This window comes from Callithrix jacchus, chromosome 11 (assembly GCF_049354715.1).
Source record: "Callithrix jacchus isolate 240 chromosome 11, calJac240_pri, whole genome shotgun sequence".
In the NCBI taxonomy this organism is placed as follows: Eukaryota; Metazoa; Chordata; class Mammalia; order Primates; family Cebidae; genus Callithrix; species Callithrix jacchus.
In genome coordinates this window covers 57,290,176-57,306,331 of record NC_133512.1, presented here as the reverse complement: position 1 = coordinate 57,306,331, position 16,156 = coordinate 57,290,176, and the positions used below count along the sequence as shown (strand labels likewise).

Genomic DNA, 16,156 nt, shown 5'->3' with positions numbered 1-16,156 from the left:
TCAAAAAATTAGCCAGTAATGGTGGTCCACGCCTGTAGTCCCAGCTACTCGGGAGGCTGAGGTGGAAGGATTACTTGAGTCCTGGAGGTCGAGACTGCAGTGAGCCATGGTCATGTTACTGTACTTTAGTCTGGGGTGACAAAGCAAGATCCTGTCTCCAAAAAAAAAAAGAAAAAGATTTTTTTATTAGAGAAGTGATAGATATTATGAAAGCAAATGTAATGAGATTAGCCTGATGATTGTAATGTAGAATACATTTGAATGGGGTGCTTCTAAAGCAGCATTTCTTAAAGCCTTGCTACTCAAAAGAATTGTCCTCAGACTGGCACTGACATCAATCACCTGGGAACTTGTTGGAAATGCAGAATCTCAGCTCCATCCAAGAACAACCAAATTTGAATCTAGTTTAACAAAATCTCAAAGGGATTCTTATTTAAAACTTGAGAACCCTGGCTTCCAGCATAATTTGTGGGGGGCCTATATTGGAATCACCTTTGAAAAGTATGCATACTTCTTACAGTCCCCTCTCCAAATTCACCTAATAGGACTATCAGACTACCCTGAAAACATTTGTGCTAGAGCAGTAGCTCTAAGCGTGGCTACACAGAAACTTCAGAACAATAAAATTTAAATTTGTGAGAGGGGACCCCAGACGTTGGTAAGTTGAGAAGCAATGTATTAGAAAGAGTGATAGGAGTTAGAAGATTAATGCACTAATTCTGGTGTGAACTGACAAAGCATCTGGGTTTGTGTGGTAGTATTAGAGATAGAAAGAATGAGGCAGATGCCAGGGGACATTGTGAAGAACTGTTAGCCTTTGGTGACTAGATCAGTTGTTATAAGAAAGCAAGGGAAAGAAAGGTTTAAAAAAAAAAGATGGAGGCCCTATAATGTTACATACTGACATTAGTGAGTTCTCTTTAGACAATAAAATTTTCTCTCTTTGATTTGTCCACATTATCTATACCTGCTATTACCTCTATAGAGTAAAATTAATTAACTTTATTTTTAAATAAGATGGGCATAGTTTTGAACCTGGGTGACTTTGAAGCCTGCTAACAATTAACAGACATTTGGAAAAGTGAGATGAAATGGAGGAATTGGTTGAAAGGAAGGGAGAGTATTTTGAGTTTTCATTTAGAAGGCTGGGTGTTACATCTTAGCTGATCCACATGAAATGATAGGCAGGCTGCTGACAATTATGACTAAAGTGTTAGGGAGTAAAAAATATCGACACTCATTTAGAATTTAGAATTGAGTGTTATCTACATAGAGTTGACATTCTAAAAGCAAGATAATGTATAGATGAGAGATGCAAAGAAAATAGGTTATAGGTAAAATAATAGAATTAAAGTCAAAGCATCAATTTAAAGAATGCCTGTGTTTAAAGAGATGAGAGCAAAAAGTGGTGCCTATAGGGGAACACAGAAAATAGTGAAATAAAAGAACCAAGATGATACAATGTCAAAGAGGCAAGAGAAGAATTTCAAGGAGAGGAGCTGATCCATCATGTGATATGCTGCAGAAAGGTAAAAGAATTGGGGGGACTGAGAAAGACTGATGGATTTGAGAGTTAAGAGGTATTAAGGACTTTTTGCAATACCGTTTCAGTAAAATACTCCAGGTAGAAGTCAGATTGCTGGGCATAATTGAGTCATTTGCTGTGGAAATTGAGAGACAGTTGGTATCAATCACTAATTTGAGAAACGTGAAGGCCAAGAAAGAGAAAGTTTTTTAGGAAAGTAACTAGAAGGATAGCAAGATTAAGTTATAGTCCTAAGTAAGTCAACTGAGAGTCACCAGCCATTTAGAGGGCGATCAAAGGGATGGGGTAGGATTTGTCTTGAATAGTAGGGGTTACCTCTCTTAAAACCCCTACCCCTCTTCGTCTCGAATTGTGAATGGAAGGAAAGGCAGAATAGAAGAACGGATGTGTTGAGATCATGATAATTTGGTTTCTTTTAAGGTAGAACATTTTATGTGCCACCAAGATAGGCTTAAAACTATATTTAAGTAAAATATTCAGTCCTCCTATTAAGTCCTTCTTAGCTAATTTGAAACTGGGAAAGCCGACACTTAGTTGGGATGCTTTGGTTGAAGCATTTAAAAAGTACTCTTCAGAACCAAACATAACTTTCTATTTTGTCAAAGTAAAACACTTAACTTTATTCCACAACATTTTAGCAGTTATTTCTACTTAACACATCTTTTACTTGCTGTTTTACTTTACTTGTTTTTACAACTTAAAAACCCACCTTAGTTCTAAGGCATACCACTTGGCTAGAGCAAGAAGCTAAAGTCAAATCCTGTGGGCTTATAAAGTTAGCCCATGCCTTCCAGATCTGGCATTGGTATAAACCCCTTGTTTTGCAAGGACTCTTAGGGCTGTAGGAGAACCGTGAGGATTCCAGTTCTAAAAAACTTTATAGGAAGGTTGTGTATTGAGGAAGGAAAGAAGATAAAATTATTGGAAGAAAGCACAAAGAAGCTACCATTTTGATTAATTCATGTGAAATGAAAATCTGTAAAAAGTATTAACATTTAGGTAATAAATAAGAGCCTGGGAAGAACTTCAAGATGGACCCAGGATGCATTTAACTTCTGCGATATATATGATTAGCTTACCTACTTACAAGTCAGTGTAGTGTCCAGTCATGGTTAAAAACCTCATCCAACTTGTGTCTGAAGCCCAGTTCTACTGCTTACTAACTGGGTAACTTTAGAAAAGCTACTTAACTATTCTGAGATATAATAATACCCCTGTCATATGGGTTGTTAATATTAAATGAGAGCGTGTGCTTTAAAGTGTTTAGAAAATGGTAAATAGTGATCATTACTATATTATTATGAGTATGACTGAATCCTATAAAAGAATCCTGTGAATGTCAGGCTGTCCATTAGAGTTGTCCTAGATACGGCTATCCTGGCATTCATGTCTTTCTTAATGGCTTTGTAGACGTAATGGGTAAATTTGAACCTACATCCCTCAGTAACAACATATTTAACTTCTGCAAAGTTAGCAGAAACCTCATTATTAAATAAGTCCAGTCACTATTCCATGTATTGTATTTGTAAAGGTGGGATTTCTTTGGGTCAAAGAGAGATGGATAGACTTATCTTCCCAATGTGGCTATCAGTAGCTATTCCCATTACTTATTTTGAAGAATATTGAAAACAGCTTTACCTCAGTACTTGCTCATCCTAGTTTCATTTCAGTGTTTCACTGGATAATGAATGAAACTTTTGTCTGCCATGTCAGGACATCCAGACAGTAGTTAAAATAACAGTATCAGCAGTGTCCTTGTTTAAGAAAGATTTATAGAAATTATAAGAAATTTAACATTTTAAAGTACTGAATGACTGTAAAATTTTTCTATCTTTAAACAAAATGTTATCTTTTGGACTAAGCAAAATGCTTAAGAATTTCAGAAGTTTAAAAAATTGATTTTGGAGTTGTTTATTATTTTTATTATTTTTAACTAGAGGAACTCATTACTGAAAAACAAGAATTACTAATCTTAAAATAAGAAGCCACTGGTATCTAAATTCTTTTTTGTCATTTCAAATACATACTGTACATACTGTTACATTTTTGTTGTGTTAACTTTATATTTTTAATGTTTTAAAAATAGGTAGCATGAAATAACTTATTTGAAACTGTGGTTGCAAGTTTTTGAAAAAAACTTTTTTAGCTTTTAGTAAAACATGGAGGAGACTTGTTTGCTGAGAATGAAAATAAAGATACTCCTTGTGATTGTGCTGAAAAGCAACACCACAAAGATTTGGCCCTCAATCTGGAATCTCAAATGGTATTCTCACGGGATCCTGAGGCTGAAGAAATAGAAGCTGAATATGCTGCATTAGACAAACGAGAGGTCAGTTTTTTTTCTCAGTAAAAAAATTACATGTAATTTTAGATTTTATGTTGTTTTATATTTTTTCTTCTTTAAAACTCAGTTTGTATATTCTTCTTTACAGTATTCTAAATATCCTGTCATCTCCATAGCCATAAAGTATGAAAATACATCTAGGCTAGCCACCATGGCTCAGGCCTGCGATTCCAGTGCTTTGGGAGGCCAAGGCACTAGAGTTCTGAGACCAGCCTGGGCAATAGAGCAAGAATCTATTTCTACAAAAAAATATAAAAATTTGCTGGGAATGGTAGCCCACACTCATATTCTAGCTACTCTGGAGGCTAAGGCAAGAGGACTGCTTGAGCCCAAGAGTTCAAGGCTACCATGAGCTATGATCATGCCACGGCACTCCAGCCTGGTGACAAAGTGAGACCCTGTTTCTAACTTTAAAAATAAATAAATAATGACATCTAGGAAATCTAGAGCTATGGGTCTTTTGTCTATCATATATGAGTGTGTTTACTTACAGATAAATAAGGTGCTGATGTGTGATATGAATCCCATTCACTCTTACTACTACAAGACTGAAATCCTCCTGTTCATCAGTCTCACCTTCTCTTCTGGGTTGATCTCATCAACAGACTTGCTTTGGTAGATCTCATCTTACAAATAAAAACAAAAAAAAAATAGCAGCCATTGACTCAACTCTTCCCTAGCCCTGTCTCTCTTCCCCTTTAGTTGTGGCCCCATATCTCTTATCTTCTTAGGAAGAGAACCATTTCCTCACCTTACATTCACTCTTTAGCCCACTGCAGTATGCCTTTCTTCCCCTCTACTCTGATAGAACTGCCCCACATCATGGAGTGACATGTTGCCAAATCTAGTGGATATGTTTCTGCCTTCATCTTACATAAATTCCTCAGCGGTGCTTGATGCAATTGACTAGTTCCTTTTTTTTTTTTTTTTTTTTGAGATGGAGTTTCGCTCTTGTTACCCAGACTGGAGTGCAATGGCATGATCTTGGCTCACCGCAATTCTCCTGCCTCAGCCTCCCAAGTAGCTGGGACTACAGGCGTGCGCCACCATGCCCAGCTAATTTTTGTATTTTTAGTAGAGATGGGGTTTCACCATGTTGACCAGGATGGTCTTGATCTCTTGACCTCGTGATCCACCCGCCTCAGCCTCCCAAAGTGCTGGGATTACAGGCGTGAGCCACCACGCCCGGCGACCAGTTCCTTTTTAATGAAACACTTTTCTCTTGGCTTTGGGGACAACATTCTCTTCTGGTTTTCCTTTATGTCTTCCTGGTCTCAGTAAGTATTACCTCTATCCACTGATTTGCTCAAGCATAAATGTGGGAAGCATTCTTGATTCCTCACATTTTCTGAATCATCACATCCCAACAATTGGGAAATCCTATCAATTTTACCTCCAAAAATACAACCTAAATTCATTTGCTCTTCCCAACCTGTACTCCTACCTCTCTAGGCCCTTGCCACCTTCACTTCTTATCTGAGCTGCTATAATAGTTTCCTTACTGGTCTTCTTCCTTCTATTCTTGTCTCTTTGTAATCCATATTGTACACAGGATTCAGAATGACATTTTGAAAGTTATACATATCATTAACATCATTTAATGATTTTTCATTGTACTTAGAATAAAATCCAAACTGCTTGCTCGGTCATGAGCCCTTATGTGATCTGACCACTACCTGCCTTTCCAGCATTATCTCAGACCTTTTATCCCCAGCGCACCTTGCTCTGTTGTAATACCTAGACTACATCAAGGCATTTGCAGTTGTTCTTTTCTAGATCTAAAATCTCCCAGTTATTTTTGCCATTCTTGCTAAAATAGGTCTCCTCTCTTCCCATTATTCTTTACTATATGCCCTTTTTACTTTAATTTTTAAATTCTTTTATTATTTTGATTGAAAAAAATATTTTTTCAATATATAATTTTCTTTATATATTTCGGAGTACAGTGTTGTGTTTTGATATGTATATACAATGTGGATTGATTAAATCAAGCTAATTAACATATCCATCCCTAAGTCACCTATCATTTTTTATGAGGAGACACTTGAAATGTACTCTTTTTTTTTTTTTTTGAGACGGAGTTTTCGCTCTTGTTACCCAGGCTGGAGTGCAATGGCACGATCTCGGCTCACCGCAACCTCCACCTCCTGGGTTCAGGCAATTCTCCTGTCTTAGCCTCCTGAGTAGCTGGGATTACAGGCACGTGCCACCATGCCCAGCTAATTTTTTGTATTTTTAGTAGAGACGGGGTTTCACCATGTTGACCAGGATGGTCTCTATCTCTTGACCTCGTGATCCACCCGCCTCGGCCTCCCGAGGCTTGAGCCCACTGCGCCCGGCCCCAAAATGTACTCTTATTTTGAAATACGCAATACATTATTATTGGCTATAGTCACCACTGTGTAATAGATTGCAAAACCTATTCTTCCTATCTTATCAGAAACTTTATACCCCCTGTTTATTTTTCATAGGACCTATCACATGCTATAATTATTTTGTTTATGTATTCGTTTACTTGTTTATTGCTTTTCTCTCCTATTAGATGGTCAACTCCATGAAGGCTAGAGCCATATCTGCCTATTCAACAGACTGTTTTCAATGTTTGAAACACTGCTTGCCCAAAGTAGGCATCCATAGATATTTCTTAAAGAAATTAGAACACAGTAATTTTTTTTCTCCCCAAAGGATTCTGATTCCTCAGTATTTAGTGCTAACTTGATTCTTAAAGGTATTATGTAACTATTGATTTGCATTTACAAAAATAATGATATAATCATGTTAAGTACACACAGAAAAAGAGAGGACCTATGCCCTAACCATTTTGCTGGCCCTTCACGTAGTTAGTTATTCTACATGGGAACCTTGAGCGAAAATTGTGGTCCCGTCCCCACCTTTTTTTAGTGAGGAAGATAAACCAGAAAATAACTGAATAATTTGCTGGGATCAAAGTAAGCTGAACTTCATCCATGTGACTTCAGGTCCAAGCAACTTCTGTTTGCCATATTGCCTCCTTTTTGACAATCCATTATCTTGAGTAAAACAGAAATCGTTACTATAATAACTAGTATGATCATTTAGTCAGAGGACATTTGAGCAATAATAGTGCAGAAATAATATTGATGTAATCAAACTGAAAGACATTTAGTTTTTTTCCCCAACATATCATCTTATTTTAATGTATAATTGAATCAGAAAATAATAGTAGGCATTATCAGTAGATTTAAGATCTAAATGTACTTAATATAACTAATATTATGTTAAAAGTTACAGAACAGTTTGATACTTATTATATAGGAAAAAACTATATAAGAAGAATATTGAAGTATATTAAAATGATCATTATGATTATAGGTAATCTTTACTATTATTATTGTCTATTGCATTTTCTGACATTTGAAATGAATATTTATTGCTATAAATGTAAAATAATTTCTTCATACTGACTGCACTCCTGAGTGGTAAGTTTCTTGTGTTTACTATCAGACTTAAGCAAACATATATATATATATATATATATTGAATTTTTAATGCAAAAGTAAGATTATGTCATATTGAATTCTATATTTTTTTCGACTTAATATATCATGAACATCTCTCCTAAGCCAGAACATATAATCTACATATTTTAAACATTTACCTATTGATAAACACTGAATTTATATATTTTTACCTTTAAAAAAAGGCTACAGTGAATATTTTTCTGAGATACAACTTTCTTTATCCTGTTGTGCCATTATTGTAGTTGAAAATATGGATTCTAGAGTCAGAGTGGCTAGGTTCATATGTTTGCCTGATGATTGTACTATGTGACCTTGAGCAGATTACTTAAACTCTCTGCCTCAGTCTCTTCTTTTTTTTTTTTTTGAGACGAAGTCTTGCTCTGTTGCCCAGGCTGGAGTGCAGTAGCTTGATCTCCGCTCACTACAACCTCTGCCTCCTGGGTTCAAGCCATTCTCCTGCCTCAGCCACCTGAGTAGCTGGGATTACAGGCCCATGCCACCACGCCCGACTAATTTTTGTATTTTTAGTAGAGATAGGGTTTTCCCATATTGGTCAGGCTGGTCTCAAACTCCTGACCTCGTGATCCGCCCACCTCGGTCTCCCAAAATGTAGGGATTACAGACGTCAACTACCTTGCCTGGCCCTCAGTCTCTTCTTAAAATGAAGTTAACAGTCCCAATCTCATAACACTACAGTCCCTGTAGTGATCCTTAATGAGTTAATATATGCTTTCTTTAAAACTTATTTTTGTATCTTTTACTTTGACCCTGGTTAACTTTTGGGCTATTTTGCCTATGCTAGTGATTTTATATGGCCTGCTGTATGATTGTATTAAGTCATATATTTAGATACTTTAAAAAATTTATGTTCTCAGGTGAAATGTGTATTTCAGCTGAGTTTTAATTCAGTTAATGATGTGGACAGTGTATAATATATTTTTATAACTTCTTAATACATCTTAATTTAGTCTTTTCTTCCACATTATTAATTATAAATGGGTAAAATTCACTTCTTAATCCCATCATTCAACAAAACTGAGTGACCACTCTGCTAGACATTGTTTTAGATGCTTGGAGGAACAAAGATAAGTTCCTGCACTCTAGGTGTTTAGGTTCCAATAGGGGGAGAGAAACACAGAAATAAGTTTAAAAGTAAATTAACATGTAATTTTGGAGAGTGGGAACCGCTATAAAGAGATTTCTTAAATGAGGTATTTAAGTGATGGCTGGGAAGAGTGTGTTCACTTTATTTAAATATCAAAGAGAGACTGGAAAAATTAGCGGGTATTAGACCTAAGCTGGGGTCAGATCCTGTAGGAGTAGGACTGTGTGACTACATCTGAGTATATGAAGGGAAAAGTGGGCAATATGCTGCTATGAAAGCCCATCTGAAGAATCCTCCTTCCCTTCCCTGCTCTTTGTCTGTAACTTAAAAAGGCTCAAAATTCTTTTTCTGACAAGAAACTCATGCTGGACATTGCTGGCTACATTAGTTAGCAGGTTTAACTTACTCTGCTCTGCAGGAGCTGATGGCTTCCTGTTATATCAGAGTACATACAGCACAGGGTGGCCTAGGTCTGGATGCCCAGGCAAGAACTGCTGAATAAAGAGAGAGGAGGCCAGGTATGGTGGCTCACACCTATAATCTCAGCACTTTGGGAGGCCAAGGTGGGCAGATCACCTGAGGGCAGGAGTTTGAGACCAGCCTGGCCAACATGGTGAAACCCTGTTTCTACTAAAAATACAAAAATTAGCTGGGCGTGGTGGTGCATGCCTGTAATCCCAGCTACTCAGGAGGCTGAGGCAGGAGAATCACTTGAACCCGGGAGGTGGAGGTTGCAGTGAGCCAAGATTGCACCATTGCACTCCAGCCTGGATGACAAGAGAGAGATTTCATCCTAAAAAGAAGAAAAGGAAAAAAAGAGAGAGAGAGAGAGAGAGAGAGAGAGAGAGAGAGAGAGAGAGAGAGAGAGAGAGAGAACTGAAATGAAGGGAAGAGTCAAAGAATACTAAAGACTTTCCTGGCTATTTTTTTTTTCCGCTCTCCTTCTAAACTAAGCGCATAGATAAGCTAATGAGAGATTACTATTAAGGGGAATTAGAAATATCCTTTCTCTCTGAGCATCTAAACATCTTTTAAATTTTTTTTCTTTATTTTTTCTTTATTTCTTTAAAAGCCTACAGCACCCAGTATTCCCTGGCAGTCTCCCATTCAAGTACTAACCAGGCCTGACCCTGCTTAGCTTCCAAGATCAGATGAGATCAGGCACGTTCAGGGTGGTATGGCCGTAGACATCTTTTAAATTTTTAACAGTTGCAGATACTTTTGGGTAAATAAGTGTCTGTTCTTTTCTCTTTTTTTTTTAACAGTGAACCTGTTTTACCGATATAATCAGGATTGCAAAGGGGAGGGGAGGCTATTTTCCTTGTGGAAAAAAGTAAAAACAAATACTTTCATAACTCCTTTATGTGACAGTCTTCCTGAAATAATTTTTGAAGAGAACTATCGTTTTATAATAATATCAAAGCAGTGCAGTTTGTATGATAGGCTGTTTCACAATTTTTCAGTGGTCTTGTGGTAGCAGTAGAATGCACTGATGCAAAAGAGGTAATTTTATTCACATTTCTTTTTAATTTAGTTTTCTTTTTCTTTGTGTCAGTACTGACTGCTTTGAAGGTTATTTCTGGTTTGTTTAGTCTGAAAATAGAAGCAGTTTATCTTTGCAACAGGAAGGAGAAAGGCACCTTCATTTTAATCTGTCTTGCAGAAGAGTGAAGTAGTGCCCACTTGGGACTGAGCAATGTATTGAAATGCTTCACATGACCTAATTACAGTTATGTTGTGAAGATTCAGTGTGGATATGTTATATGTTCATGAAGGCAGTGTGTCTCTGTCCTTTAAGAATTATTTTTCTTCCACTGTTACCTATTGAAATTTAAAGCTGCATGCATTTTTAAAAACTGGATCTATACAGATTGTTTCATATTATCTCTTCTTTCTTAATTTACCTAAAATTAAATCTTCAGATATATTATCTCAGAATTGCAAGCAAAGCTAATTTTCCCCTGTAAGTTACTTGCACTGTCATTCTCAAGATAGCACTAATCTGGAGAATCATTAAATTCACCGTTTTCTCTTTCCCTATTTGGATCAATGTAAATGAAGTCAAATGATGGCTAACCTGAAAAAGCACATTTAGGATATAAGACCAGGAAATGTAAAATTGCCACCATTGGGAATATCAAGAAATAGTCACTGTCATTGCTGAGGCAAGGAGAGGTACCTGGAATCCCAAGTCTGGATTTGGAATACATTTTCTAGAAGCGATGTATGACTTCTGTGCTAGAATGAGTAGTAATGATTTAACCATTAAAGAGTTTATTAGGTTTTTGCAGGGGAACTCATGTCTCATAAATTAGCTTAAAAGCAAACTGTATATGATAGTTTGGGGCTTTTCTAAGTATAATTTGGATTAAATTGCAGTGCTTCTTTCTCTCTTATTTAATAGTATTCCTATATAGAAAAGTTTAGGTTAACTTTCCTTAAAAAAAAATAAAAGAGAGAGATGAGGTCTTGTTATGTTGCTCAGGCTAGACTGAAGTGGCTATTCACTGGCATGTTTGTAGCACACTGCAGCATCAAACTCCTGGGCTCAAGTGATCCTCCTGCTTCTCAGCCTCCCTAGTAGCTGAGATTATGGGCATTTGCCAAGTTCTGCTCCATTTCTTTTACGTTGATAGAATACCCAAATTGTCCTACATGAACGTAATATATTCATACCCAGTTGATTTGCAGAAAGAATAGACTGGACAATAATACTCAGAATTTTAATAATGATCAATTATTGCTCAATGGTAGGATTATAGATTTTTATTTCTAATACTTTCCATATAATCCAAAATTTTAAAACTGTAAGATAAGATGGTCTTGCCATGATACTATGATATTTTATTTTTAGAATGATAAGGTACCTGAGTCCCAGTATCTGCTTTATAACTTGTGAAAGGCAGTTTGAAGTCCATGATTATGGAGCATTTAAAAAGCCTTTTAAACTTTAATAACCAAATTTAAATTGGAAGATTAAATAAATGATAATCATACACAGTCATCCCTCAGTATCAGAGGGGGTTGGTTTCAGGACCCTCGTGGATACCAAAATCCACAGATACTCAAGTCCCTTATATAAAATGGGGTACTATTTGCATTTATCCTGTATACTTTAAATTATCTCTAGGTTAGTTATAATAACTAAAACAATGTAAATAATATGCAATCACATTTATCCTATATACTTTAAATTATCTCTAGGTTAATTATAATAACTAATACAGTGTAAATAATATGCACATCCTCCCATATACTTTAAATTATCTCTAGGTTAGTTATAATAACGAATACAATGTAAATAATATGCAGTTGGTTGTTATACTGTGTTATTTAAGGAATAAAGAAAAAAAGAGAAAAGTCTGTGCATGTTTAGTATAGACACATTTTTTTTTACCCCAAATGTTTTCGATCCTCAGTTGTTCTAGTCCATGAAATTCCGAACCATGAATACATAGGACTGACTATATATTGTTTATAGGCATTTTGATACTTCCTATGAATATAATGCCATTTAACTTCTTTTTTTCTTTTCAAAGCCATATGAAGGATTAAGGCCTCAGGATCTTCGTAGATTGAAAGATATGCTTATTGTGGAAACTGCAGACATGCTTCAGGCTCCTCTGTTTACTGCTGAAGCTTTACTTCGAGCTCATGGTAATGAAAGAAATATCTTGTGCTTCTGCTAGCATGGGTAACTTTTGAAACTTCTGAGGTTTTAAAAGGGCTATTTTTATATTTTAGTACAGAACAATTGGTTTGTTAAACAAGCCTAAGTTGTGTTTTGTGCAGTTGTTACTGCAGTACTCAGTTTTTCATAACATCTTGTATTTTGAAAATATATAAATATTTTATATTTATAAATACAGATATCTTGTATTTATGCTGTAAACTAGCATATATCAAAGAGGAAAACTTGGAAGATTCTTTTTAGAGATTGAACTACTAAAGCAAATTATAGATTGTCTCATTTTAGAACTATGACTGGTTTTATTGAGATTGAGCATTGAAATTTATAATCCTAGTCCTGGTTTTGACAGTAATTTTTGCTAAAGTCATTCAAGTATAAAATTATGGTAGTTTAATTAATACCTAAGAATTGTGCTATTAGTATTGTCAGTTTTATTTTATGTAGTAGCTATTTCTCTCCATGAAGTGCACAAAGTGAAGTTAAAGGGTCACCTTGGAACTATATTGTCCCTTTTAAGGTTTTCTTGTTTTTTGCTTTGTTTTGTTTGTTTTTAGACCTAACTAACTTTGTATAGGGAAATTTTTCTAAATGCTCAGTTTGTTTTATGTTCTTTATATTTCTTATGACAGGCATTCTGGGAGTTCTCACATGTTGGGTTGGATCCTCTTATTGCCCACATGATATTTGACATTTTGGGTGGTTTCAGACAGAATTATTTTCTGGTTTAAAAATATTCTTAAAAAAATACAAGGTAAATTCTGAATTTAAAAAATAAAAACTAAAAATACATTTAAAAAGAAAAATCAATGGCTCTTTTATTCCAGTCATTTTGAGGCTCAGCTGGCTATTTTAACTGTAAATCTTTATCATCTATACTAAAATAGAATTCCACCTTCCAAAATTTTTATATAATCTTTTGATCAGAAGAAAATTTAAAACTCCCTTTTTTTATCATTCATTGATCACCACTATTAATAATTTGGTATATAACCCTCCAGAATCACTACATGAAAAAAATATATATTTTTATTTTTTATATTATTGTATTATTTTATGTATCATAAAATAATATATAAATAATACATAAATAAAAATAATTCATACTTTTATTTCTTATATTTTTTATGTATTATAAAATAATACATAATACATAATTTTATTTCTTATTTTATGTACCATAAAATGATACATAAATAATACATAATTTTATTTCTTATATTTTAGAAATTCTAATAGTTATAATACATATATTTTATAAACTACTCTATATATATATATATATATATATATATATATATATTTTTTTTTTTTTTTTTTTTTTTTGAGACAGAATCTTGCTTGTTGCCCAGGATGAGTGCAGTGGTGTGATCTTGGCTCACTACAACCTCTGCTTCCCATGTTCAAGCAATTCTCATGCCTCAGCCTCCTGAGTAGCTGGTATTACAGGTGCACACCACCACGCCCAGCTAATTTTTGTATTTTTCGTAGAGACAGGGTTTCCCCATGTTGCCTAGGCTGGTCTTGAACTCCCAATCTCAGGTGATCCACCTGCTTCACCCTTCCAAAGTGCTGGGATTACAGGCATGAGCCACCACACCTGGCCTACCTTCAATATTGATGTTTCCCACAGTTCTACAATTGGCATTCTTTTCCCACCTTATATACCTGTAGCTCTGAAATTTTAATGTAAATAAGAATTGACTGGGAAACTAAATATAGATTCCTGGGAATAACCCCAGAGAATCTGAGTCGTTAGATCTAGTGTAAGGCCTAAAAATATGTGTTGTGAACAAACCTACCAAGTGGTTGTCTACAATCTGACTTTAATCAAGTATTCTGCTGTATTTCTAAAAGCCTATTTATTATTTCTCTGAATCTATGAATGATCACAGCTGGTCTTATCATTTCTCCCACTGTGTTGATTAGTGGGCAGCAATATTCACCTAATTTTCCTAGCCAGAAACTTGAAAGTCATATTTTAGTCCTATGTCTCTATTATATTTGGCCACAGTCCCATTATGTCTCTTACTAAATATCTTTCATCCTCTTCTCACCCTCCCTAGCTCTTTTAATTCCCACTGCCACTGACTTAAGGCTTTCATTACTTTTCATAATTGAAGTGCCTAGTCTCCAGTTTTACCATTCTTTTTCACCCAACTCATTTCTCATATTTCCATTATTGTGTTCTTTTAAAATGCAGACCTGAGCATGTCATTCCCCTGCTGAAAACCCTTCACTGGCTTGCTACAGACTTAAAATCATCCCAGATTTTTAATAGACTTTATAACACATAAAGTTCTTTATCTGGACTGTCAGTCTTCCCAATTCTTTGCCTTTCCCACTCCAACTTATCCTTAGAAATCATTTCTTCTAGGAAACCTTTTCTGAGTATGTCTTCCAGATTCTCATGGATCTATTCCCATTTTATCCCATGCATATATGTGTCGTACACTTAGAACAGAGTATTGTAATCTCTTTATTTGCTTTTTTTCTTTTATATTAACCTTGAAGCTCCTTGAAATGGCAGCTTTTAATTTTTTTTGTTTCCATAATACCTAATATATATTAATCCCTCAGAAAATATTTTTGGAATGAATAGATAATACATCAGAAATGTTATTTTTATATTTTTTGAAAATCAGCCTTTTTGTTACAAAATTATGTTTTTATTGCCATGTTTATAGACATCAAAGTAAATTCTATAGAAACAATTTTAGACCTGAGTAAAAAACTTAAATTTAGAAATTCTGGATAGTTTATAAAAACAAAAACAATAATCATAATGTAAAAAACTTATACAGAAACACAAAATACTTTAAGTTGTGTTTCATTAGGGTAAGGTTCACAGCACCAGAAGATATACTCTGTCCTTTGCTTGAGGTTTTTAAATGCAAGGTATGCATTTAAATATAATGTAGAGCTGGCAGAAAAGTAGAATCTGTTCATCAGCAAGGAGCTATTGCATCATAGTTGTACTGTTAGGGTAGGCTGCTGCTGAAACAAAAATGTAGGATTAAACACAGTAAACGTTTCTTAATCATGTAATAGTCCAAAGCATTTTCATTTAGATTAGGTAGGATGTGGACTCTGGTCAGGGACTCTGACTGACTGAGACATTGCCATCTTAAACAGCATAACTTCTTTTTTGTGAGGTAGTCTAACTCTGTCACCCAGTACCGAGTACAGTGATGCGATCTTGGCTCACTGCAACCTCCGCCTCCTGGATTTGAGCGATTCTCTCTCTTGCCTCAGTCTCCTGAGTAGCTGGGACTACAGGCCCACACCACCACACCTGGCTAATTTTTGTATTTTTAGTAGAGATAGGGTTTCACCATGTTGGCCAACTGGTCTGGAACTCCTGACTTCAAGTGATCTGCCCACATTGGCCTCCCAAAGTGTTGGGATTACGGGCGTGAGCCACCCCACCTGGCCAACAACATCACTTCTAAGGTTGTCCTGGGGGCTGTCTAGGCCCACTAGGTATAGCCAACTAGTTAGAGAAAAGAACATGAAGGAACAATTGTAGGAAGTTTTAGGAGCCACTCCTACAGGTAGCATATGTCACTTCTGCACATATTCCATTCATCAACCTCACTGTCACGTGAACATCCTAACTGCAAACAAACAAACAAAATGCTTCTACACTATAGCGTTTTTGTGTACAGATAGCCGTCTTTGCCAAAGGTATCTACATTCAACCAAATCGTATGTGCCAAATCATATGTGTCTTAACTCTTAAGCTATAGTATCATATAGAATCTAACTTTACCTGTAATTTCACCATAATTAAAAGAAACATTTTATCTCTATTTTTTTACACATTGTATTATTAAATATTATTAAATGATCAACTCCATTTTTACTCTATTGATATTTCCCTAAATTCTTTTATAATAAGATGAAATCCAACTGAATTTTCCTACTTGGCACTGATAAACTACTAAAGCATTGTTCTATATTTCATTCCCCT

The 16,156-nt window shown here is 35.3% G+C and overlaps 1 protein-coding gene and 1 pseudogene across 19 annotated transcripts in view; one reads left to right on the top strand and one right to left on the bottom strand.

Moving 5' to 3' along the window:
- ANKIB1 (ankyrin repeat and IBR domain containing 1) overlaps nucleotides 1-16,156 on the top strand; it is a 155,739-nt gene that overhangs the window by 69,543 nt on the left and 70,040 nt on the right. For 13 of the 19 annotated variants that reach the window (XM_078342788.1, XM_078342784.1, XM_078342786.1 and 10 more), the window contains 2 exons: nucleotides 3,693-3,875; nucleotides 12,035-12,152. In XM_078342788.1, the coding sequence (XP_078198914.1) occupies nucleotides 3,693-3,875; nucleotides 12,035-12,152 (301 nt within the window). Of the gene's footprint in view, nucleotides 1-3,692; nucleotides 3,876-6,432; nucleotides 6,514-12,034; nucleotides 12,153-16,156 lie in introns of all 19 variants that reach the window. The other 6 variants (XM_017975748.5, XM_054237780.2, XM_078342777.1 and 3 more) reach the window with 1 other exon arrangement.
- On the bottom strand, nucleotides 9,566-9,684 carry LOC118144033 (5S ribosomal RNA; annotated as a pseudogene).